Source organism: Triticum urartu, chromosome 7A, assembly GCF_056163025.1.
Source record: "Triticum urartu cultivar PI428250 chromosome 7A, HENAU_Tu73, whole genome shotgun sequence".
NCBI classification, from domain to species: Eukaryota; Viridiplantae; Streptophyta; class Magnoliopsida; order Poales; family Poaceae; genus Triticum; species Triticum urartu.
In genome coordinates, this window is record NC_141879.1 from 729,641,330 (window position 1) to 729,666,680 (window position 25,351).

The following is a 25,351-nucleotide window of genomic DNA, read 5'->3' on the forward strand; positions in this document are numbered from 1 at the left end:
CCACCCCGTTCGCGTGATCCAAAAGCGACGAGGCTCGAACCCAACCCACGAGGCGAAAGCAGCGGAGAAAGGAAAAGCAGGGAAGCCTCGAGACTCCTCCCCCCGGTCCTGTCCTGTCTCCCCCAGCCCCGGCGGCTCCCGCTCGACGGCCGCCGGCGAGCGCCGCCAGGGAGGCAAGTGCGGGACAGAAGGCGGCACGCAGGCCGCGGGGCCAGGGCAGCCGTCCGTGCGGAGGGCAGGGGAAGGGATGGACGCGGCGTGGGCGTGCGCGGTGGACCGTGCCGCCGGCGTGGCCGACTCCACCAGGCGCTTCTTCCTCTCCTTCCGCCGCACTCCCCCTCCGCAGCCCGGCCCCAACCCGGTAAGCGCGCGACCTCCCTCGCCGTCCTCTCGCCCCGTACGAATTCCGAGGGTTTGTGGCCCGGCGCCAGGACAACAATGCCGGCCGCGGCCGGCCATGCGCTCGGCCCGTCTGGGCGCTCTGCGCATCGCCGGCCGGGCTCGGGTCTCGGTTAGGAATGACCATGGCCTGTGCTGCTTACTGCTTGCGACTGCCGAGGGAGCTGAATTGCCGTGGTACTGAAGAAGTAGCTTCTTCTTCAGATGTAAATCTATTCATAGTGGATAGTGGTGCCACAAACCAGGGTAGATAACCTGCAAAAGGATGCGCTTTTGCTTGCACTGATTATATATCTGCGAAGATTATATATAGCTCTTCCCTGCACAAACTTGTCTGATGATCTGCTGATCTGCAAAAACGAATGGATAGAAGATGTTGTTTGCTGCTAGTTTCTTAGCCTGGGAAACAAAGTGTCTCGATTACATCGCTGAGGGGGGGAATTTTTTCTCCCCCGGGCTCGAGATACCCACTGTCTTTTCTAGCATACACCTGTAACCATTGTGGCGGCGGGGCACGAAGTTGGTTTTCAATTGGTAGCACAGCTTTTTCCTCTTCTCATTCCTTTAAACACACGCATGTTTCGTATCCTCTGATTTCATGTAAATTTGGAAGACGACAAGAAAACCAACTTGTGTTGACCTCTCTGCCTTTTATTCTCTTTGCTGTATACTGCAGATAGACATCTTGAAGCGTCTGCAGCGACAAGCGTTCTATGACATAATGCAGCTGAGGGATAGACAAGAGAAGGTCGAGAAGGTGCTCACGCTGTTCAAATCTCACAAAATCGGTCCGTTTGCGGAAGAGAGCACCCGGGTCAAGGGCCTCGTCAATTTCGCCGGAGCCCTAGCACTAAACAGCAAAGAAGGCACGGAACTAGACAGCTCAGAAGCAAATTCTGGCATCAGTTCACAGTTTGCGTTCCGGACCAGTGTCCGGAAGAAGGATTCTCTCCTGGCAGAGCTTGCCACCGATTCCAGATACTTCTATCAGGAAAATGATCTCATGGGGAGCCCTCTTGTGCTGTCGAAGGTGATGTACCTGGCAAACGTCGGCGACGACATTTCTGTTGCTGCGGTGCCGGTAGGAGCAAGGTGTGATGATTTTTCAACCGATCCAAGCATCCAAGAGGTAATTGATTTCTTCATCCTTGCACCTGTGCTTACACACTATCATTTTGCCTGCTGATATATCAGGTGATAGTTTCTTTGACAGGGGCAATGGGTTCCCAACTTCCATTCCTCGCTGAGGCCACCTCTGCTGCTTAAGCGTCACAGGCGCGCTGCTGGCTTGATACTGAAATGGCAGAACTTTGCAGCATCTCTCGCGGAGTTGATCTCAACAGCTGCGAAAAGCAATGGTGAAGCCAGCAGTGTCTTCACAGGATTCGGGCAGATTTCATGCAAGATGTGTGACGATATAAAGCTGACCATGTCCGCGGCCTGGCATGGACCGTCTGCGATTCCTCGGAAGAGCAAACCGACCGCTGGAGGGTGCGTCGATCTTGAACTGAAATTTGACGAGGACTCAAGGGTCGGGGCCTGGGTCGAGGTGAAGAGGTCGAACCCAAGGCAGCTGAAATGGGCCGTGACGCTGTCGGATACGCCGGAGAACGACCTAGGCTGGGGAGTGAGCCTGCGGAGAGGCTCCGAGGGGGTGCCAGAGCGGATTCAGCTAGAAGGGTTTCTGAACATACATCTAGGCCAGAATGCCACCCTGCAGCCTGGTGTCATGTTCAACCTGGATGGGAGGCGATGCGCCCCAGCGGTTGTGTTCCGGTCAAGTTGGTTCTTGTGAGTGATTTTGGTGTGATCCCTCTTGAGGATGTAGAGAAGTCGTGGTAGATCAGAGAAAGTAGAAACAATCATTTGTGAAATCTGAAAGAATGACAGTAATTATCATTTTGTATGATGCTATGATAGGTTTTGTTATCATTATCATTGTCTAATGCTATGATCGGGTTTGTTATCGCAGTGGTTTCATTATCATTATTCTTATGCTGCCCTGTGATACACGTTCAGAAACAGATGTGTGTACCATTTTTGTGTTTGAGTCAACCTGAAACTGAAATGGTGATGGGTTAGCCACATGGAAAAGCAAAAAACACGCATGATCCATTACATCTCAAACCTTTTTACATGTAGTTACTACAAATTTGCCATAGAAATTTGGGCCTATAGTGCATCCCTATGTCATCTGCAGCAGAATCTACTGGAAATTACAGAATTAATTTTCCCCTGACTACAACACACCAAGAAAAGGGGTGTTCTACTTTGCACAACCAAAGAATCATGATCGAACATTTCGGTCCAGCCTAGCTTGCCTGCGAAGTTCTTTTTACAGCGGGGAGCTCCACGGAGCTGAGGTCTGCGGGGTACGGAGTCCACAGCCCTAACCCTCCCCTGCTCTCCTTCAGTCCCTTCTTCAAAATCTCGTCGATCGTCTTGGCCCACTCCACCTTCGATGAGTGCTCCCTCGTGTGTCTGTGCAGGATGAACAGGGAATTGTACTCGCAGTTGGGGAACATGAAGAACTTGAGAGCGTCTCCGAGCCGATGGGCCACGTAGCCGAAGCTGAGCTGGTCACGAGGAGTGAAGAGGTTGACTTCGTTGAACCAGAGGCAGCTGAACAGATCCGTTATCGTCGTGTGCTCCCTGATCAGCACTGCTCCTTCTGGTATGTCTGCAAGTCGCAGCTTGTTTGATTAGCACTGGGAGTTGAGTAACTATGGTAGCACAACAGAAATACCCAAGAGGTGGAATGATTCGTCAGTTAGTTCATGCTGTACAATAAGCTTTGTACCCTAAGCTTTTCTTAACAGCTTCAAACAAATGTCTAAGTTAATGCAGAAAATGTAAATGGACACACCACTAGGCATCCTTTTCTTTTCGTCCCAAGGCTCCATCCCCTCGTGGTAGTATATCTTCATCTGAAGATCAACCAAAGGCCGAGCATATCGCTTCCTCCGTTTGATTGCATCACCCTCTTCATATATGCTTCTATGATGCTTATGGACAGCTACTGCAAATGTGTATTTTCCCCGCCAGAGATATCTGCAAAGAATTTGCCCTGTCGAATCTGTTTCATGCATCAACGTAACAAAAAAGAATTTACACAAAGTTGCAGATAAACAACCAACCTTTCAAGAATAAGCAGCGGATCAACCATAAGCTCCATTTTCCCATCAATCCAAATGCTATACCAGGCTTGAGGAAATAGTCTATGCGTCAATATCTTTGGTACTTTTCCATTCCTTCTAGGTTCATCAAATGGAGGGCGGTGCAATGTTACAAGTCGCCATATACCAACCCATTTCCCTCCTGCACTGTCAACTTTGACAGTGACATTCTGTTCAATGAAGTCAAAGGATACCTCATCGACCACCATCAAGAAGCAGAACAACTTTTGAGAGCGAAGGCTAATATTTGATGGCTGATGAGGAACGTCATAACCATCAAAAATACCCGAGGCAACCACGAATTTGCATTTCTGTATGTACTCGAAATCAACAGCATCCATATCTGCACCACTGTTTTTCATAAATCCACAGTGCACCTGAGCATATACCAGAAGCCACATCATTCACCCAAAAAAGAAGTTTAGGGAATTAAAAAATATGCAATTACAACTGAAGATCCAGTACATGAAGAAGATAAGAGGTGGTAATAAGCTATTCGTCTTGGAAGACCAATGTCGCCAGTTTGCTCTAGACACAATGAATAGAGGGCATGTGATATTTTATATTGTGAGCAGGCACTCAAAGTTCTACCACCAGTGTTCGAACCTTCGTGGATTCTGGTGAGTAGTAACTCTCTTGTTCTACTATTTACTTGCTGGAAGAATTAACTTAGTAGGCCAATGAATATTAATTTTTGAAAATAAGCTCAATATCTGCATAATTTCCCAAAATTAATTTTATCAATTGCGGCAACCAAACTCCATAAGATTGAAACAGGGTTTCAAGTAAATTGTGAACTTAAGGGTGCTTCCAAATTCCAACCCAGTTTGAAAACCATGTGCTCCTCAACTGTGAAGCTTCAAAGATGCCACGGATGGAGAACAACAAGTGCATGGCCAAACATGAAGCTCAAAATATATTCAGAACATAGTTTTCAGTTTTTAAAAATAGTACAACGGGGCAATTCCTGAGTTAGAGTTATGCACATGCTTTAATACTAGACCACTGGTTCAAGTGACAGGATATCCTCGCGTGTTTAAGCGCAAATACTCTGAATTAAACAGAAACATAGAAGTTGTTTTCCAACTTTTATCGCCCTCTGGCAATTAACCAAAATGCACCAATTACCTTCATGGTAGCATTCAGTTTAAAGCTTTCCTCCCTCTGCTTCCAGGTTTGACGTCCTCCGAACAGCGGCGGAGAATCTTTGTCCCGTTTGTCAACTGTTAAATATGACAGCTTCTTTACGATCGCATTGGGAGTTCGCTTTGGAATGACGACAGCGTCTGGATCATCTGCCACAGGTATCGAGCAGCCTGTAGAACGAAAGAACCAGCATTTTAGGCCATGAAAGAGAAAACATCAGTGTAAATGTATAAATAAATCTTACGATGGAGGGGTTTGGACGGGGTTCCCATCGGGTCCAACGTGTGGACAACTCTACTGTCTTTTCTACAGAACGCTGCACGGATGCAAAGCATAGCAAGCCATGTCAGGATAACACAGAATTGTCAAGTCACGGGCAGTCCCAATGGAGACGCACGCAGGTACATTTAACTTATGAATTTGGCACGACATAAACAACTCGAGCAGAAGCACTAGCACGGCATCGTAATTGAAGAAGCTAATGCGCAGCATGCCAATTGCCAGGGAGATGCATCAGTTAGTTAATCAGCTGCAAGTTCTAGTCAGAGACTGAATCCCCTGCAACTTGCAATCGATAAGAAGAGAGAGAACCCATGCTAAGCTAAAGCCATCAATGTACATACGTGCGAATGAGGCGCACATGTTCATCACCGGGATCACTCAGTAAGACAATTTCATCCCTGCTTTGGGCACGCAAGGTGGGAGATGCAGAAGTTGATGCAGTATGATTAATCGAAAGGGCAACCCCATCAGTCAATCCGCACTGGACTCTCGTCCCAGACCAATGCACGCGGATAGCAATGCTGTAGCAAGCATCATGAATCGACCAATCAATCGATCGATCGAGTAACAGCAAACTGGAAGCACGAAGCACGGCGGGCACGGGGGGCAGGAGAGGAGAGGAGAGGAGGGGGTGACCTGAGAGGGAGTAGGCGGCGGGGGAGGCGCAGGACCAGAGGTGGAAGGCGAGGAGGAGCAGCGCCCAGGCCACGGCGGAGACGACCAGGAGCCGCGGCCGCGCCGCCCCCCTCCGCCACGCCGCGTCCCCTACGCCAGCCCCGCCGCCGCCCCCTTTGCCTCGCCTCGCCATTGCTCCTCCTCCTCCTTCCCTCCCGTGGCAGCGGGGGCGGGGGGGCTAGGGTTTGGGCGGCGCCAGATCGGAGGGAGGGGCACTGGAGTGAACGAGGGAGGCTGCTTTTCTTCTCTTCTCCTCCTCCCCTCCCTCGCTTACAAGTTACTACAACACGCTCAAGAGCATCCGAGCAGAGGAAAATTCGGATGAAATTCATGTGCTCCAGGCCGCACCAGATTAAGAAAAACCTAGTATAGAATTTTATTTTTTATTTTTTTGCGGGTGATCCTAGTATACAATTTTGAGACCGTGTCTACGTTTTTTTTTGGTGTGTGTGTGTGTGTTAACCTGCCGCAGGTGCTCGCTTTTTCACAACATTTTACAGGGATGGATTCAGCACGGCGCTCGCTTTTTCGCAACATTTTACCACGAGATGAATTCAGCACACAGCGACCGCAAGATTGAATCCAGCACACAGCTTCAGAAGACGGGCCAGATGCCGCGCCGCTGCTAGGTCACACGGAGATCGGGCACACGCGGTTTCTAGACGGGCATGTTCAAAGTCCCCTTGAAACCGGAGACCTTGATGTAAATTTGTAATGTTTTCTTCTCATCTCAAATCGCAGCCCTGGCTTTCCCCTTTCCCAGGGGTAATGTAACAACAGGCAGAGACCACACACACACACACACCAATTCCACACAAGAAGAGACCGACTGGAGACCTCGTTTACCAGACACCACCGCACCATTTGGCATAAGGAAGCGCGGACGCATAGAAAAAATGTTTTGTATCCTGTTATTATCATCATTATTATCCACTGGGCTTATGCTATTTACATACATCTGCATACACATATATACTGGCGACCTTCCACATTGACAACATACAGTCTGCTTATTAATATACAGCTAGACGGGATCAGAGCGCCACCATGCCCCGGAACAGCAGGGGGGGTAGGTAGCTTCCTCTAGAGAAGTGGGAAGATGTTGCCGCCGCCGTCGTCCCCACCCTCAAGGTAGTTGAACGGAGCGTCCCCCTCGTAGCGGAAGTCGGGCCCGACGTAGCACTTCATCTCGTGGAACAGGTTCAGGTTGTCCACCAGCTTGTGGAAGATGTTGCAGCCGCAGCACTGACGCATCAACAGAGGCACACAAGATTCAGCAAGTGCGTATAGGTTAGGATATGATGTGCTTTGGTAAATAATACCAAGGCAAACATATATATACCCAGAATGAAGGAACTCTCATTAAAAAACATATGCTGGAGTTCATAGTGCATACAATAAATAATAAGATAACGCAATAATGCACAATTACTAGCTCACTCCATAAGCAAGTTTGATTTTGTAGGGCAAAAGGCCACCATGGTATTACCAAGAAAGTACATTCGGATAGTGGATTAGAGGTTTGTGTGGCACTGTGGCTGATAACTGGCTATTGGCTAACTAACTCAAACTGCACGCTTATTTGAGCCTTTTGATTTTATGCATCTAAATGTCTACAGGTTGAAAGAACATAATCCTACACTGAAATGATACCCAGAATATGTATCACACTGCTATATTGATCTTTGGAGCTCATCTCATGATAGCATAAAAGTATACTGTTGATGGACTAACCTTCTTCAAGTTCAATGCCACAGATATATGAAAAGGCAAATTCTATGCAACAGCATATGTCCTACAGTAACTACACTACTAGTATGCCTGAATATTCATCAACTCTTGTCATCGTATGAAAATAAAGCCAACTACTGTAAAATTCGTCTCAGTCCAATTGCTTAAGACAGTGTTAGTGTCAGCTCAACCTGGATACTTATCATCCAACAATTGACAGTGGCAATATATACCTGAACGAACACGGTGCCGTCGGTGTAGGCGTGCGGGTTGATGGCGCGCGTGGTGCGCTGCCCGCAGACGTTGCAGGTGAAGGCCACCCGCATCCGCCGCCGCGGGGACTTTGTGAAGAGCGACCACGGCAGCGTCGACACCTCCGGCCGGTTCGCGGCGCCGCCGGCCATCGGTGGGCCCTCCATCCCCGACCCTGTCGTCCAGCCGCTCCCCGTCGCGGCGCTCATCACCAGCCCCATGGCAGCGTCCTGCAGATGCCACAACGATCCAATTAGCAACAGCTTAACTGTCAGCTGATGCCTTGGGAGAACATATTGATGCACCCCCGGCAAAAACCAGAGCACTGATTCCAGCCCACGCTGATAATTCGGAGTGCTATCCAAGGAACAAATCAATCGGCGTGCTGCAACACGAATCGAGGCTGAAAACCGTCGGGATCGCGGGCAAATCCGCCGCGAATCGACCACCACATCAGACACAAGACATGGAGTTTGATCCAACAGCGACATGTAGGCTAAATCGAACGAGTAAGCGGGGAAAATCAGAGGAAGGCGCGTCGGATCGCGTGGCTAGAGGGCGAGATCGGTGGGGGGCCGGACACCGCCGCGGCGGCCGCCGCCGACGTCCGTACCTTGGAGAAGGGCGAGAAGGAGAGGCCGTACGGCGCGAGGCCTGTGGGCTCGGCCCCCGAAGACGGCCGCCTGGACGGCTTGTGGGCTCCGGCATCCTCCCCCTCGCCGCCGTCTCTCCCTGCAAGGCAAACGGGGACACATGAGCACCGGCGCGGCGGCAGCAGAAATGAGACCGGTGGGATAGGGATACGCACGCTTGGAGGCGGCTGCGACCGGGACGAAGGAGGCGGCGCGGCGCCGGCGCCGGGGAGCCGCGGAGGGGAAGGGCGGCGGCAGGGCGCGGGAGGTGGTGGCGATCGCGACGGACTCCATCGGCGACGGCGGCGGCGAGCAGATTCCCTTTTTTCCCCCTCTCCGGCCCGGTGGCAACTGGTGAGAGAGAAGCGAAAGACAAATGCGTCTCAATGCGTTTGGGGTGAGGATCAGCGCGCGCGCGCCGGGCCCACCGCCCCACGTGAGATGTCAGCCTCAGAGCCGAGTCACAGGAGCTCTCTGAAGTCTGAACCTGGAGATTTTTTCTCCAAAAATGTCATCAGTCATCACGAAACCGTGGGAAATTCAAACGAAATTCATGCGAATCAAACGACACCCGGGCAAGGGCGCGTTCGAAAGACGCGCGAAACCGCTCGATTTCATCATCTTCTTCTTCTTTCTTTGGCCAAGAACAGGGATATAAACCATAGTATCAGATGGACGCATTTTACCCACAGCAAACATTTACACCAACACTATCACCACTCAACTATCCTGGACCCGAGAGTGCCTATGTACAAGAGAGCTATCGTTGTGGGGGGTCAGGACGCCCTCGTTTCAAGTGAAGAGTGCTATGAGGCTGCTACGATCAATCGTCATCGTTCATGTCTTCGGCGCCGCCACCCCCCTCGTCGTCTTCGTCGCCCGAATCTCCGTCTGATGTCACGCCCTCCTCATCCTCCTCTTCATCGCCTTCCTCATCATCGTCGTCGTCCGTGTCCTCAACATCATCATCCCCATCGGAGGAGCCGGAGCCGGAGCCCGGGGGCGCAAAGATAAAATCGTCCATCAAGTCCGAGATGTCCGAGTCATCGTCGCTCATGCTGCTGAACATGAACGTGTCTGCGTCGTCCTTCATCAAAATGAAAAGGTAAAAAATCCACATGTCAGTATTCTGTCACCGATGATATATTTGTATCACTGGATATCACCGCAAGATACGTGTTTCAGGTGTCAAAAAAAAATGCAAGATACGACTTGTGGATGTTTTTCCAGCCCTGTCACAACAAACCTCTGGTAAAAGTAAGGCAGAACACAAAGCGGTAGACACTGGACCAGATGGAACACCGCCTAGTATAGCATGTAGAGTATGTCATTATGCCAGCATATGGTTCCGCATTGCAATGGACATATTTGAGGTGCGTCTAACATATTAAAGTGTGAGAGGAGAAGGCCAACCTTTTCATTTCTCAAAAATGAAAAAACGTTCAATAAGTGCTATGCATAAACGCGGAATCAGGCCTACTCTACATATTAGGCCATATATCTAACAAGTTATGCATGGAAGAATGTAATGATCAGTGAGAAACACAACTTTTTTGAGTAGAACAGAGAACGAACCTCATCAAAGTCAATCATGGAGGGGTCACAATCACCAGGTGCCCAAATCTTGACGTCTGTAGCAATGCCGCTGCTTGCAACAACAATCTCAGAAGGATGCTGTTCAACACAGTTGACGATCCGTTTATCTCCTTTCATCGCTCGCATGAGCTCCCCATCCTTCTTTCTCCAAATAAATACATGGCCACAGTCTGATCCAGAGGCAACATAGTCACAATTGGGACCAAGGAAGTTGACACCCTTAACGGTTTGCTTGTTATGGTGTCCCACGAAAGACTGAGGTTCAGGCAGCTTGTCTTTATAAAGAGGTAAGGCGGCACCCACACCATCACCAAACAGGGGCAATACGCCAACCTTAAAATCGTTGAAGTGCAACCCATGCTCTCTCTCAAAAAGGTAGATATTGTCACAACTATATGACGCTAATATCTCGCCGGTCTGCGAGAATGCCAGACCGGTTATTCCATCTTTGTTTTTAGTAATCAAACCCGGAGGGCAGAAGTACTCAATTGGGCAACCGAAATCCCCGTGCAGATACTTACGGGTGTCATATAACCTCACAAACTCATCGGATCCAGAGACTGCCACACGATATGGATTTCTTGGGTCTACAGCCACGGCGTAGAGGTCAAGGGCATCATTCACACCATCATCGTAAATCACCCCAACTTTAAAGAGCTCCTTGGACTGTTTCCCCCTTAGGTCAAACTGGAAGGAGAAGGAAGTGAACAACAAAGGGATCCATCCAACAATGATAAATAACAAAATTACCGAACGAAGGAAGCAGCAAGTTAACAACAACTTACGCGCCACACGGATCCATCTTGCCCGGCGCTATAGAAGGTGTGGGGGCTCCCTGGCTCGACGGCCAACCTGTGCACCGCATACTCCGTCTCGACGACCTGATCCACGACCGCACGGCCCCCTTCCTCTATCTGCACGTACCGCACCTGTTTCGCAGCCAGAGCAAATACCCAAACCATGACAGCGTGAGCAACGTAAACGCACGCTTTACACAAAATGAACATGGATGGATAGAAGCGTCGATTAAGGGTGTATGTACACACCTCCCCGTCGGCCCCGCAGGTGACGATGCTCCGGTCGTCCGAGAGGGGCATGAACTGCGCGTGGAGCACGTTGTTCTCGTGGCCGGTGTGGATCTGCAGGGCCGGCTTGGCTCGCTCCCAGTCCCACAGCACGACGGTGCGGTCGTCCGACCCGGACAGCAGCAGGCTCCCCGTGCTGTTGAAGCTTATGGTGTTGACGCAGCCCCGGTGCTCCTGCAGCCGCTTCTGTATGCCGAGGGAATTCACAAAGTCCTGCACATCGCCAGGCCAGCCAGCCAAGCAGGCACCATTGTTACAGAAAGCAACAGCTTAATTACTGTAGAAAATACTACAAGAAGGCGATGGCCCGCCATGGAGTCAGCAAACGGGGAGCTGCGGGAGCGCTCTAATCCTAGGTTAACCGCGGTGAATCTCGCTAGGTCGGCCTAATCCAGCTCGATTTCGGGGCGGGGGCAGGAAGGAGAAGGGTGGAGGAGTGGGGAGAGGAGGGGGGGGGGGGGGGGGGGACCTCGGAGGCCCTGACGGAGTCGGCGAAGCGCTTGGGCCGGAGGCGGCCGACCTCCCGCTCCCACAGCCCGGCCATCCGGGTCCCCTCCGCCGGCATCGCCTCCCCCGCCGCCGCCGCCGCGAGGGTTTCTCAGCTTCTTCGCCTTGTTCACGGGGACCGGGGGGGAAGACGGGGGAGGAGAGGCCCATGGCGGTGACCGGGGACGGGGAGGACAGATCTGGCCGTCCATCTCCGAACTACGGGGGCCGAAACCCAGGCGTGGCTCTGTTGGGCCTCGGCCACGGCGTGAAATTTGGTTGGGCCTGGCCCGCTGATAACTAGATGACTTCCCCGCGGGTCTCAGAAAAAAAAAGATGACTATTTCTCAAAAAAAAAGAAAAAAAAAAGATGACTTCCCTGGGGCAATGAATGCCTTCCCCAAACAAATGTGTACCCTAGAAAAAGTTGCCCCAAACGTTTTTTCTTGAGAAATGCGGTAATCCTAGGCATGTTTACCCTAGTAGACTAGAAAAGGAAGTTTACCGTGGACCGTGCTTTAGTTCGAATAGGCTAAATGAGATGTTGAAAAAGAAATCGGCCCGAATTATTAAACCCTGAAAAGCGAAAATCCATTTCTGCACCCGAGCTCATCTCCACCCGTGCCGACGAAAAAAAATCAAAACAAATACTAGAAAAATTCAAAAAATTCCAAATAAAATTTGTGTGGTAGACAATTTGATGCGTGAGGCCCGCTCCAAATTTCAAGTCATTTGGACATATGAGTAGCTCTCAGCAAAAAAGACAAATTGGGGGTCTGTAAAAATATTTACTGTTCATGTATTGTTTTGGTCCGATTTGTCTTTTTTGCTGAGAGCTGCTCATATGTCCAAATGACTTGAAATTTGGGGCAGGCCTCACGCATCAAACTGTCTACCATACAAATTTTATTTGGAATTTTTTGAATTTGTTTTGAATTTTTTTCTAACCGGGTGCAGATGAGCCTGGACACCAAAACGCCCTACTCGCAAAATTACGAGTTCAGTCTCGATTTCAAACTTCAACCAAGCAAACTTTTTCCCTCCAAAAAACATCCAGAAAACAGGAGCATCTGTTACCGTCCAAAATGTTCATACGCAGTACTCGCTCACAAGATAATTGCGGTCTGGGAACATTTAACATCAGAACAATCAACTACAACAAAGAATATATACGGTGTCACATAAAAAAAAGAATATACAAAAAATGGTTCTGCTAGAGAGTGAAGAGGAAGCACTTGATGGTAACATAACAGTACACAACCTAACTAATCACACAAGCAGGAAACCAAGAACAACTCTTAGATTCCCTAAAAACACCTCTTAGATAGAAATAATGGCTTGACACGATCACCATCCTCACTATAATGCCAACGATACCCTCATCATACTTCCATTCATATATCCGCTATCGGCTTCAGTAAGTTTCTCCCCATCTGCATCTCTATATCTGTCCAAATTTCGCCATCATCCTCATCTTCATCATCATCGCCATAGTCGTCATCCTCTTCATCATCATCCTCATCCTCATCCTCATCCTCATCCTCATCAGACGACGATGAATCATAACGTGCGGATAACATATAGTCACCTTCGTCAACAGAGTCCTTTTGAAAGGACAAAAATTCAACAGAGTAATTAGAATGACTGCCCATGCGACAGATGAGAAATAAATCAAATTGGTTATATTGAGAATTCAAAATTTATACAATTGAGACCTTATGTTATACTCCCTCCGTCCCAAAATAAGTGACTCGACTTTGCACTAGCTTTATACTAAAGTTAGTGTAAAGTTGAGTCACTTATTTTGAGACAGAGGGAGTACTTTTGTATTATTTCCCAGTGGGAAGTTAATGTGCCTCGACGAAGATTCAAAGTAGTTGCATTGGAAATGCAAAGTGGGGTTAGGCTAATCTCGCAACTTACACCACACTAATGGGATCACTCATGAATGAACTAACAAAAATTAAATACAAAATTACAACAGACATAAACATAAAAAAACATCAACCTTCATAAAGTCAAATTCAGATGTCAAAACTGTATTATCAATCACGCATTCGTCTCTGGATATATAGCAATAATAACGCAAACAGAGACGGAATACTGAAATTCCTAACATTGTTCCGACAAGACAGTTTGCAAGTAGGACAGCTGAAAGTGATATCTCACACGATGGTACATACTACTTGATTTTGACCTTTCGATCAAGTACAAAGCATGTCTGCACAGAATTAAAATTGGTCCCCCACTATTTAGCATCTTTGTGATGAAAATAAACTGCTTGCTTCTGATATCAAAAGTCATAGTGCAAATGAAGCACCCTTTTCATTTCGGACGTTCACAATTTAAATCTAAAATAAGGAGCATCGGACAACACACTTGCTTCACCTCCGTTCAAAATCGAAAGGCACAAACATATCCCAAGCAAAGCAATTGTCTATACAAGTTTTATGTACAATACTGTGAAGCAAGCATACCCGGCACATTAGACTCTATATGACAAGCTGTGTCGCCAAAGAAGATAACAATCCATGTGAAACACGCAGTATGTGAGTAAAAAAGAGAACACACCTCATCAAGGGGAGCAGTGGAGGGGTTCTCACTATCACCAGGTGCCCAAATCTTGATGTCTGTATTGGTGCCACAACTTGCAATAACGATCTCATGAGGGTGTTGTTCAACGCAGTTCACACTCCGTGTATCTCCTTTCAACATTCGGATAAGCTCCCCATCCTTCTTTCTCCAAATAAATACATGGCCACAGTCTGATCCAGAGGCAACATACTCACAGTTGGGACCAAGGAAGCTAACACCTCTAAGAACTTGCATGTTCAGGTGTCCCTTGAAGCTCCGAGGTACAGGTAACTTCTCACTGTGAAATTCGTCAAAATCGTTGAAGTACAACCCATGCTCTCTCTCGAAAAGGTAGATGCTGTCGTTACGATAGGATGCTAAAAGCTCGCCGGTCTGTGAGTAAGCCAAACCAGTGATCACATCTCCCTTCTCGGAAACCAAATGTTGAGGGCAGAATTGCTCAACCGGGAGGCCAAATTTAGACCTTTCCATTTCAATCTTACGGGCATCATACAACCGTACGTACTCATCACCTCCGGCAACTGCAAAACAAGAGTGGTTTCTTGGGTCTACGGCAATGGCACAGAGGTACATGGTATCACCTGATAAGTAATCAAACCTTCTAACCGCACCACAACTAAAGAGCTTCCTGGGATGTTTCTCCCTCAGGTCAAACTGGAGGGGAAGACAACAACGTCAGCAACAAAGGAATCGAGAAACAATAATTACAAAAAAGAAGAGTGGGAACTAAGTTAACAACGTACATGCCAAACGGAGCCATCAACCACGCAGCTAAAGAACTTGTGAGGACTGCCAGGTTCAACAGCAAGCTGGTGCACCATGCACCCCAGGTTCGCAAGCTTATCCGTCAACACCGACCCCCCTTGTTGCACGTGCGAATGCCTTACCTGTTCAATGGCCACAAACAAATAGGCAAAGCCATGACCATTATAAGCAATGTTGAAAGCTCAAGATAAACATATATGGTGGAACCACTCAAGCACTCGGCGTGTGCCTTACCTCCGCATCAGCGCCGCAGGTGACGATGCTCCGGTCGTGCGATAAGGGCATGAACTGCGCGCGCAGCACATCACTACCGTGGCCGGTGTGGAACATTAGTGCCGGCGCCGCCTCTTCCGTGCTCCACAGCACGGCGGTCTCGTCGTTTGAAGCAGACAGGAGCAAGCTCCCGCTGCTGTTGAAGCTTATGGTGTTGATGGTACGCTTGTGCTTCCGCAGCCTCCTCTGGATGCCCAGCGAATGCACAAAATCCTGCACGGCAAGCCAAACAGAAGGTCAAGTGTACTCTCGACTCGAATGAAAGAAAAAAGGCCGACGTTAGGAGCGTTGTACTTTTGCAACAAACTCTTGAAAACAAGACCTCACTTTCTAGCCACGACTTGCAGATGCTGACACCATTAGAACGGATCGATTGCCTGCAGCGTGAAATCCGTGCGCACGGCACATTCTAGTACCGAGGCATATCATCCAACATCTCCCCAAGTGTAAACTTGCATCGGCTCGACATAAATGCACATGTGCCACAACTTCTTATTTTGCTTCTTTTTTTTGTTTGGCTTATGCGACACACCCTACTGGCGCAACGACAAAAAAAAAGGAAAAACCACCCGCGATGATGCATCTGACGATTACAGCATTTGTTTTAGCAAAAATCATTACGCGCAACAGCGCTTGTTCTTTTTATCTAGGTGGGTTCAATAAAGCCGCTGAAAACTCAAGTACTCCCTCCGTTCCTAAATATTTGTCTTTCTAGAGATTTCAACAAGTGATTACAGACGGAGGAAAATGAGTGAATCTACACTCTAAAATATGTCTATATACATCCGTATGTGGTAGTCCATTTGAAATCTCTAAAAAGACAAATATTTAGGAACAGAGGGAGTAGAACAATGGTATGCATTATGCAACAGCTGATTTTGTGCCCAAGATGTATGATGAGGGTCTCGTCCGGCCGATCGGCATACATTTAAGCACTAGCATCTGCCAAGGAGAAAACAGCTGAGCGATTGATTAGTTGCACACTGGCCCTTTTTTTTGTCTGAAAGAAAAAAAAATCTACAGACTGACTTGGTGTTCCGGACCGGATATCTCGGCAGATCAACTGCGCGGCAGATCTCTGCGCTGCAGTAGAGGCTTATCTTAGCTCGAGCAACATCAAATGCGGTTCGATTTGAAGGTCGGATGGATAGACGGACGGACCTCGGAGGCCATGACGGCGGCGGCGAAGCGCCCGCAGCCCCGCCACCCGCGTCCCCTCCGCCGGCATCGCCTCCTCCGCCGCCGCCGCGAGGGCTCCTCTTCTCCTCCCCTCTGCCGGTGCTGCCACTGCTGCTGCTTCCTTTTTTTTTTGGAGCGAAGCTAATAGCCTGATGATGCTGGGCCTGCCGAGCCCCGCGCCTGTTGGGCCTGGGCCGCGCACGTCGGGGCCAACCGGAACCGGGCGCCTCCCCGGCCCGACCCCCGCCTACACAAACCAAATCGAACCAGCGAAACCCATTCCGGCTCGAGCACGGTCAACCCAGCCGCATCGCACGCCCGACGCGCAGCCGAAACCCTAGCCCCGCCCCGCCCCTTCCTCCCCCGCGCACCCCGCCGCCCCCGCCGTCCTCGCGCCATGGTGAGCCCCTCCCCCTCCCCTTCGCCGCTCTCCTTCCCGAGGCCCTCCCTCGGTTTGTCTGTCTGTCTCCGTGCTGACGGCTCGTTTTTGGCTGCTCCTCTTCTCTTCGCAGGCCGACTCCCCGCGCCGGAGGTAAATGGCGACGCCGGCCTCCTCGGATCTCTCACCTACCCTCTCTCTCTCGCCCTCTCTTTCCCCCCCTATCCGATTTGGTGCCTGGTTCGAATTTATTTTCGACTTCGTTGGGCGCCCGCTCTGGTCCGGGCCTAGGGATGCCGCTAGGAGCCGTAGCTTCGGTTTAGGGGATTGATCGATTGGTTGATGTCGGTAGGCGCAGGTCTACACGGGGCATCAGAGGATGCGTATCCTGCTGCGGCGTAGCTGCGGATCTCGCTGTCCGCCTCTTCTTTTCGGGCTGGACTGTAGCTTGTGAGATTTTGACTGACTGGATGTGTGTTGCGTGTGAAGTAGCCGTGCGCGGATCTCGTTGTCTGCCTGTCCCTTTGAGCTGGATTGTAGTTTGTAAGATTTGATGAAAGTTATTAGGTTTGCGGTTAACTCTGGTACGGTGCTCACCATGGCAGTTCCCCAAGCTCTAGCAATTTTACTGTTTGTTACTAGAACACTTGCCTTGCTGATATATAGATATAGACGCACTGTTCCACCCACCTTAATCTGACATAACTACAGAACGTGCAAGTTTATGGTGGCATCGTGGGATTAGGTTTGCCAATAAATAAGCTTCAGAGTTTAAGTGGTTACTGATAAACTAGAGTATAACAGCGTAGTAAATATCTGATTGGGGTTCAGATCTGAAACGCAGCTCAGCTGGGGAGGTGGGGATGTGTACACACAGCCCCACGCACCTATAATTTTTTTCAAATGTGCGTCAACTAGATCTGTCTTAGAGGCTAAGGGGTCTGTTTGGATGGCAGCCGTGAGCAGCCATGCCAAAATTTGGAGTTGACCACTAGCCAGGGCATTTGTCTGGATTGAAGCCAGTTTTTCCAGCCGCTGACAAAATTTTCGTCCCCAGTTCATTTTTCACGCCTGTGCCTTGGCATGCCACCGGCGCCTGATTTCTGCGCCAATTAATTGGCTCACCCTGGTTTGGTAGGGTCCTGGACGCCAACCAAACGGCCCCTATAAGAAGTAGGAGGTTTTACGCGATGCTGATGGATGAACAGATTATTCAATGAACTCCAGTAGTCCACATACAGAGCTAAAATTGACTACATGTTACTTACTGCCCTTATTCCTCTATCCATTTCTCATAATATTTATTCGCTCAGTGTTTCGTTAGGCAAGCAGTTCATTGGACACAAGGCCCTCACAATATTTGTGAAGTTACACAAAGTTATGGCTGTGCTCTGCTATCCAATGTGCTTTGTTCTCCTTGGCAAGCCAAGTAGATTACTATAGGAAAATGTTAGGGAAGAAAATATCTTTCTCAGAATTTGTTGAGCAGTCTATTGATTGTTTCGTACTTCCAGGTACACAAGGCCCTCAAGGTCCCCTTCTCCTTATAAGGGACGCCAAAAGCAAATGTCAAGGTCAAGATCACCTGTAGCTCAATCCCAGTCTAGATCTCCATCGCCTGATCCTAGAGCTCAGGCGAGGTCAAGATCTCGAAGCCCTGCGAGGTGTGGATTCCTTGTTCAATTCGCTAATGCTGCATGTACTCCATGTGGTCTGCCTATTCTGTTTTTTATACCAAAAACCGAATCAAAGATTAACTTGTATTCTTGCAATATCATGTGCAACATGTTCGTGCTGTTGAGAGTTTTGTTCATGATAGCTAAATTTATGTTATAATAGCCTGTACACTTGTGGCGTAAATTCCATATAATGTTTGTAGGATAGAAGTATATTTAAATTGGTTACAAATTGGCCATCCTATTATATCAGCTTATATGGTGTGGGTAGGTGAATCACATGGTATTAGTTGTATACAATGTTTGTGATGGTTAGAAGTCATATTATAATAGCCATGACATACAAAACCACATCATGTAGTAAGTAGCTAGTGGCGTAATGGCTAATGATCTCATAACTTGTTGGATGAAGTTAACAGAGAATAGATATTGCCATGTAATAAATGCATTCTAGGATTGTAATAGCTCCTGCTATAGGGAACTGGAATTCTATCCATGGAAAAATAAATAGTTTATGGTGTGGCAATATCTAAACTTTCTGAAACGCATAAGATAAAAGGAACAGAACATATTTCTACAGATTTTCCTAAATGTGCCATATACTTCAAAAGTCTTAATTGAATGACCATTAATTCATCATATGTAATTTGTACATGCTTAATCTGTATCATTCCCCAGGGAGCGGGAGCCTGAAGCTGTAAATCATGGAAATACTCTGTACATTACTGGACTTTCTTCTAGGGTGACTGATAAAGAACTTAGAGAGTACTTCAATAAGGAAGGAAAGGTTAGTTACTTGGTTTCATGTAAGCTTGAAGATCTGTTTTTCCTTTTGAGGTACTAAGTTATGACATCTCTTCTTTGTCAGGTGGTTTCTTGTCATGTTGTTCTTGAACCCCACACACGTGTTTCTCGTGGATTTGCTTTCATCACCATGGACACTGTTGAAGATGCTGAACGCTGCATCAAGTATCTCAACCAGTCAGAACTGCAAGGCCGGAACATCACAGTTGAAAAGGTAATTGTTTGTGTGTCCACATGGGTTGTCGTCTTGTTGGTTCAGATGCAACCTTGTATTTCATGTGTGTTGACCTGGAGGTTTTTTGGTGGTTATTCAGAAGACATTGTGCAAGCTATGTGCCAGCAATCAAGATGCTGAGTTCATCAATTTCAACTTTAGCTCATACAGCTTGATCAATGGACAGCCCAAAGGGTTACTATGCAACACGAGATTCACAACAACTAAACGTAGCAAATTTTCAACTAAACCTGAGCATTCACCTTCAACTCCCCATCAACTAATCAACGGGCATTTCCAACACTTTAGTCAAGATGTCTGGTGACATATGCATAGCAATGTTGGATGTCTGCTAGTTGGAGTTTGTGCTCTTCATTAAGTATTTCCTTCCTCCTTGGTCCGTTAATGCAGGGTGTATATCCGCCGATCGTAAGGGAAACTCATAATTTCCTACACAATCCAGCATGATATTTATTTTCCTTCTTTCTTTAGCTTGGAGCCTGATATTGTACTGATTGTTGTTATTGTTGTTTCAGTCACGCAGAGGCCGCCCAAGGACGCCTACTCCTGGGAGCTATCTGGGTATGAAAAGCAGACTAAGCTTGTGGTCTCCATTGTTGGCCCTTGAATTTACACCATAACTTCCATCTCAGTGCTCCTTTTCATTTCTGCATGTTCTTACTATATGTATATATGATGTACGTATATGCCTGGTTAATTACAACTTATGGTTTACTTGCAATTTTCCTTGGACAGGCCATCGCTATGAGCGCAGAGAGATGCAGCGTGGAGGTAGATTCCGCAGAGGAGGCTACGGTCGTGACGACTACTATGGAAACAGCTACCGCAGGTCTCCGCCTCCCATGTACCGAGAATACAGGGACACCCGGGACTACCCTCCCTACAGGGACACCCGTGACTACTCCCCGCCCCACAGGGATGCCCGAGACTACTATGACGGCAGGGGTGGCCGGGGCTACTCCCCCCACAGGTCTCCCCCTCCTTACGGTGGCAGGGCAAGAAGGGAGCGGTCTAGGTCGCTGCCGTATTCCCCGTACCGTATGCCCGAAAGGGGTTATGGCCGCCGTGCTGGTGGCGGTGGCTACGACAGGTGAAGGGTTGTTCTCTTTGCGTCAGCAGAGGCCCGATGTCAAGTCGGATAACATGCTGCGCATGACGGGCCTCATGCTAGATTATGTGTAAGCTGTACTGTCTTGAACGATATATTCCTGGATTTTGCAATGTTGTACCTCCACCTAGTTTGTGTAACTTGATGACCTTAGACATGTTTGTTCTATTTGGATTCATCTTTTAACTATTCAAAATCATGTTGCTCCACTTCATGGCCTGAATGGCGAGAGAAGGGAGGGTATATTCATCGTGAATTCGCGATGAGCTGACAGCGTGATGCTAAGTTTGATGAATGTCTGGTGCTGGAAGCATGTGAATGCGTGGTTGACGAGAGCCTTAAGAGATGCTGCCTCTATCAAAATATAAGACGTTTTTGCAGTTCAAAACGTCTTGTATGTTGGTACAGAGGGGTAGATGTTTGATGGCCGGGTGAATGTTGTCAGAATTCACATTTGTAGTTGATGCAGCCCTCGCTAGGGTTAGATTACCTGTGAGGAATGAAGGCCGATCAAACTGTAGAATGTTTTTTTGCCACGGCTGTGAGTAGGAGGCTTGTTGCTTTTGCATGATGAGGAGAATTCACAGGTAGAGAGGCTTGGATTTGAATTTGTACGTCTGATTATCCTTGAGGGATAAATATAAATATGAAGAATACAATTCCTGTAGCTTTTGCATTGGCCTGCAGTCCTTGGAATTTTGAAGAATTGGAAGCCGCATCTGATTCTTGGTCCTGCAATGAGAAGGTCACTTTTGGTAGATTTCCCTGCAGTAAAAAATGTCAGCAGGTTGAGGCAGTACAGTATGTGCAATCTGTTGTCATTCAGCAATAGTTGTGGGAGCGTGGTGGACCTGATGGGGCAAGCTTACTTTCCTAGTAAAGTAGGCAGCATTTCTTGACTTCTAAGTGCACCGAAGAAAATTGAAAATGGTGTGTATAGAAGCATGAGGATGCTTCATATTTAACAAAGCTTGGATGATAAGTTGCATCGTGGTGATTGTTAGTAAACGCAAAATCACAATTAAAAAACAAGTGAAGTTCATCCTCCTGTTGACTGCACCTGCAACATTAGTACATACGGGTAGGGCTTTCCCGAGGAGTAGTCTTGGCCATGGGAAGCCCGGCCCGACCCGGCCTGGCCCGACGCTGCTCCCAGGCCGGGCTCGGGCCTAGATTTTGAGCTTGATGGCCGGGCCGGTCATTTTTGCGCTTTTCTGAAGGGGCACGGCCCAAGGCTCAATGGGCTTTTACATGTTCAGGCCAGGCTTGGCCCCCAAAAACAGGCCCGATGGCTGGGCCAGGCCTGGGCCTAGGATTTTTGCCTTGGGCTTGACTAGGCCCGGCCCAAGTTTTGGCCAGGTATACCGAGGAGCCTTCAGGCAAATGTTTGAACTCTTGGCTCCCATGAGCTTCTGCTTCCATAGCTGCTTAAGTAAATCTCTCACATGTGGGTACTTGCCTGGGCTACTTATTGTGTGGGCTTTGAATGCTGCAAGCAGAGTTTATAGGTATGTTTTGAGTTACACTTAGCATTTGGGAATCCTAGCACAATACATCATGGCCATCAGAGTGAATAATCGGAGTTTGGATTGATGGTGGAAGCTGTTGGCTCGTGAAAGAGAGAGCTAATGAGACGGATATCTCAAGATTTATGGCCTGTGACCCAGATGTCTTTAACAAGCGCAGGGTAACACAAAGTTAGCAGGAAAAATAATCAAGTGATTATAACTTTGAACTCGCGACCGCCGGCCCAAATCTGGGAGCGCAAGCCACCACACTAAGGGCCCGCTTTTGATAAAACATGGATGGATTTCGCTATATCAGGCCCAGACTTTTTTTTGAGGACGCGCGTGTTAGCGAATTAAGCTGGCAGTAGTATTTGTTTTTTTTGCAAAAAACAGTAGGATTTTCTACTAATAAGATGAACATGGTTTCGAACCACACTTTCTTTTCTTTTTCGTTTTTCTGTTTCTTATTTCTTTTCTTCCTTTTCTAGCCAATTGCATTTTCCGAGAACTAGTTCAGAAAATTTTAGCGAATCACATTTTCCGAAAATAGTTTGAAGTTTCAAAATTTGGTCACAGTATAAAAATATATTAGAAGTTTTAAAAAATGTTTTCATTTGCAAAAAAAATCTTCTTATTTTCAAAAATTTCCTGGTTATATATTCTTGTTCTGAATTTGAAAATTTGTTCAACAATACAAAAGATCCCCCTTTTCAAAAAATGACCCAGAATTTATAATAATTTTAGCATTTTTATGAATTTTTCATCAACAAGTATTTTTTTCATGCATTTATGTTCTTTGTATCTCTCACATACAAGCACATGTATTGATGAAATATGGCACAATGATATTGCGCTACTATACATGCATATACATACAATTTTGGATTTTTTTCAGGCAGTAAAAATCCATTTGTTTACTTAAAAATACCATGCGTACCCCCTGTACCCAATACGTACAGAATTTTTGAAAATGCGAATATTTTTCAAATCATGATTTTTTTACAAATTCGTGAATAATTTTTGAATTCAAAAGTTTTTTTGAAATTGCGTACATTGTTTTAGAACTCATCAACAAGTTTTTATGAATAGGCGAATATTTCTTGAAATTTGGGAACAAATTTTGATATTAAAAAACAGTTTTTGTTTGTGACTAACATTTTTTGAATTCATGAATATTTTTTTGAATCAGTGAACATTTTTTTAAAAGATTGGTTTTTTTACACTCCCATACATTGTTTTGAATATTTTATATAAATTCGTGGACATTGTTTTGTAGGCACGAGCCTTTATTTTTGAATCTTGAACATTGTTTGAATCGATGAACGTTTTAAAAAAAAACTCCTCAACATTTTATAAATTCATGAATTTTTTTGAAAGACGAAAACATACATATAATAAAGCATGCATCTCCATGTGTACAAGATCACGCGCTTGTTCTGGTGGCTTGCTGGCGTAGCAATGTGCTACAGTTCGCGGGTTAGAATTCCCGTGGCGCTCTTTTCTCCTTTTCTTTTGTTTTTTTCTCAGCCTCAGCCCACGGCCCACTGAGATATGGCGTAGCAATGTGCTTATACAAAAAACTATACACCACTACTGACACAACATAAACAAAATTCAGTTCATCAACCTGATAGTTGCAATCATTCTAAGAGATGCAATCAAAACTTGGAGACTCCCTGTTAGATAAACAACAAGCAGTGAATAAATGAGATGGAACATGCAATTGTATATCTAGAAAGAGGACCAAGAAACTAACAAAGAAGGTAAAGGTCACACCAGTGCAGAACATACACCATATACCACAAATTCAAACTGAAAGTAAATCCACCCTTGCAAACATAGCAAACCAGTGAGAATAACATCTACTAAAAGTGAATTCACATGAACAAACCATGCTAGAAAAGATTGCATTAGTATTCACTGTTCTTCTTGTGGACATAACACATATATATATACCTTCCCACTCTAATCTGAAGCCATTATCCTAAAAATGCACTTGGTTCTGCTAGACTACTTGGTCCACCTTTCCTCGCCCTTCGAAGCTTAAAAGATACAAATATAACTCAATAAAAAAATGAAGAACACATTGTTTAACAAAATGCAATATGCATTTATTAACCAACAGAAGACCAGATCAACTGCACCATCTGAATACTCATCCAATGTATCAACTACTCAACTGTGGACAACTTCTCAAAAAACAGATACATTGCAGGGACTGTTTTTATCTGTGTAGGGATTGCTTTTATTTTCTCCTGATATTTGCCTTCTCCTGTCATGTAAACCTATGACAAAACCAACAATCAATCCCTCAATTCGATGGATGTAAGATGCAATGCGGAGATGACTTGCTTATTTGAATATGAAAAGACAACATCTGCGTACCATGTTCCGAGGAGCTGGCGTAGCAGCATGCTCAGCTTGTCATAGATCCAGCCGTCCGTGCCACTAAAGCTCATGGAGTTTAACCTGCAGGTGCAGTCCTATCCTTAGCAAGGAAAAAAAAATCCTCAACTCATCCCGAACGAGAGGTCGATTCCAAAGCCATGAAGCTAATGGAATCGCCCAGATCAAGGTGCATCTCAAGATGGCAGAGGGAGGCAAGTGATGAGAGAGAGAGAGAGAGAGAGAATATCACTGCCGGGTTGTGTTTCATTCTCCATTCACTGAACCACCAGCAGGGATGAGTCCGCCTAGCACACATTAGCCTAGCTCTCGCCCCTCCCGTCGGCGGCCTCCTCGGCCGCCGTCCACGCCGCCATGCCATACCCCAGCCCCACCACTCCGGCGTTATTACGCTGCAGCACGCCTGCTTCCGACGGCGGCGCCTCCCCGGGCACGCGCGAGCGCATTCACTTCTCCGCGAGCTCCTCTGACCAAGACTCGCCCGCCTCGAGCTCCCCACCCTCCTGCAGTCCTACGCGACCGTGGTGCAGGGCGGCAGCTCACCCGGCGAGGCGACTTTGCCTTCAAGGCGATGTGACCCGCCCCTGCATCGCTTTGATGAGGACGGGGAGGGGTGGCAGATCCACAGCACGCGCAAGCAGAAGAAGGCGCGCATGCGTGAGATTCGCGGTAAGCCCATGCCGCCCAAGGTTCAGGCGTTGGACTGCTCCCGCCTGTGCTTTCGGTGCCTCTCCGACAAGCATTTCATCGCCCGCTGCACCAACCCAGTTCGCTGTCGTAAATGCTTCACCGCCGGCCATCGCCAGGCAGTACGCTGATTTAAGGGCTCCCACCCCGCCACCCCATCTTGCACATCAACGCCCCCTGCCACCGCTCCTTGACCGCAACCCGCTCATCACACAGCTGCCGCCATCCTCCCTCCGCCTACCCGCTAGGGCAAGACTGCGCTCCCCCCTCGCCGCC

General features: G+C 47.6%; 5 protein-coding genes and 1 pseudogene across 7 annotated transcripts; 2 read left to right on the top strand and 4 right to left on the bottom strand.

Moving 5' to 3' along the window:
* Positions 1-36: 36 nt before the first annotated feature.
* Positions 37-2,366, top strand: LOC147962342 (uncharacterized). Its single transcript, XM_087537084.1, has 3 exons — positions 37-361; positions 1,076-1,528; positions 1,613-2,366. The coding sequence occupies exons 1-3, from the start codon at positions 248-250 to the stop codon at positions 2,192-2,194; spliced, it is 1,149 nt and encodes a 382-aa protein (XP_087393210.1). The 5' UTR covers positions 37-247; the 3' UTR covers positions 2,195-2,366.
* A 122-nt stretch (positions 2,367-2,488) lies between these two features.
* LOC147962343 (Sept9 (DUF616)) lies at positions 2,489-5,998 on the bottom strand. The gene is made up of 6 exons (XM_087537083.1): positions 5,640-5,998; positions 4,966-5,037; positions 4,704-4,891; positions 3,537-3,952; positions 3,266-3,450; positions 2,489-3,079 (listed from the first exon to the last, which is right to left on the bottom strand). The coding sequence occupies exons 1-6, from the start codon at positions 5,809-5,811 to the stop codon at positions 2,712-2,714; spliced, it is 1,401 nt and encodes a 466-aa protein (XP_087393209.1). The 5' UTR covers positions 5,812-5,998; the 3' UTR covers positions 2,489-2,711.
* A 568-nt stretch (positions 5,999-6,566) lies between these two features.
* On the bottom strand, positions 6,567-8,708 carry LOC147962344 (Zim17-type zinc finger protein). Its single transcript, XM_087537086.1, has 4 exons — positions 8,470-8,708; positions 8,275-8,393; positions 7,643-7,891; positions 6,567-6,923 (listed from the first exon to the last, which is right to left on the bottom strand). The coding sequence occupies exons 1-4, from the start codon at positions 8,585-8,587 to the stop codon at positions 6,762-6,764; spliced, it is 648 nt and encodes a 215-aa protein (XP_087393212.1). The 5' UTR covers positions 8,588-8,708; the 3' UTR covers positions 6,567-6,761.
* Positions 8,709-8,905: 197 nt separating this feature from the next.
* LOC147962345 (uncharacterized) lies at positions 8,906-11,649 on the bottom strand. 2 transcript variants are annotated; one of them, XM_087537081.1, is made up of 5 exons: positions 11,444-11,649; positions 10,936-11,187; positions 10,675-10,818; positions 9,869-10,576; positions 8,906-9,380 (listed from the first exon to the last, which is right to left on the bottom strand). In XM_087537081.1, exons 1-5 carry the CDS (start codon positions 11,537-11,539, stop codon positions 9,117-9,119), a joined length of 1,464 nt encoding a protein of 487 aa, XP_087393207.1. In that variant the 5' UTR covers positions 11,540-11,649; the 3' UTR covers positions 8,906-9,116. The 2 variants fall into 2 exon arrangements, with proteins under 2 accessions (XP_087393207.1, XP_087393208.1); XM_087537082.1 differs by lacking the exon at positions 8,906-9,380 and adding an exon at positions 9,426-9,598.
* A 954-nt stretch (positions 11,650-12,603) lies between these two features.
* On the bottom strand, positions 12,604-16,321 carry LOC147962346 (uncharacterized; annotated as a pseudogene). The gene is made up of 5 exons (XR_015611756.1): positions 16,255-16,321; positions 15,055-15,306; positions 14,799-14,942; positions 14,032-14,709; positions 12,604-13,064 (listed from the first exon to the last, which is right to left on the bottom strand). The product of XR_015611756.1 is annotated as an uncharacterized LOC147962346 (transcript).
* A 220-nt stretch (positions 16,322-16,541) lies between these two features.
* LOC125518951 (RNA-binding (RRM/RBD/RNP motifs) family protein) lies at positions 16,542-20,688 on the top strand. The gene is made up of 7 exons (XM_087537085.1): positions 16,542-16,672; positions 16,785-16,804; positions 18,166-18,315; positions 19,006-19,114; positions 19,196-19,345; positions 19,882-19,927; positions 20,102-20,688. The coding sequence occupies exons 1-7, from the start codon at positions 16,670-16,672 to the stop codon at positions 20,458-20,460; spliced, it is 837 nt and encodes a 278-aa protein (XP_087393211.1). The 5' UTR covers positions 16,542-16,669; the 3' UTR covers positions 20,461-20,688.
* Positions 20,689-25,351: the final 4,663 nt, after the last annotated feature.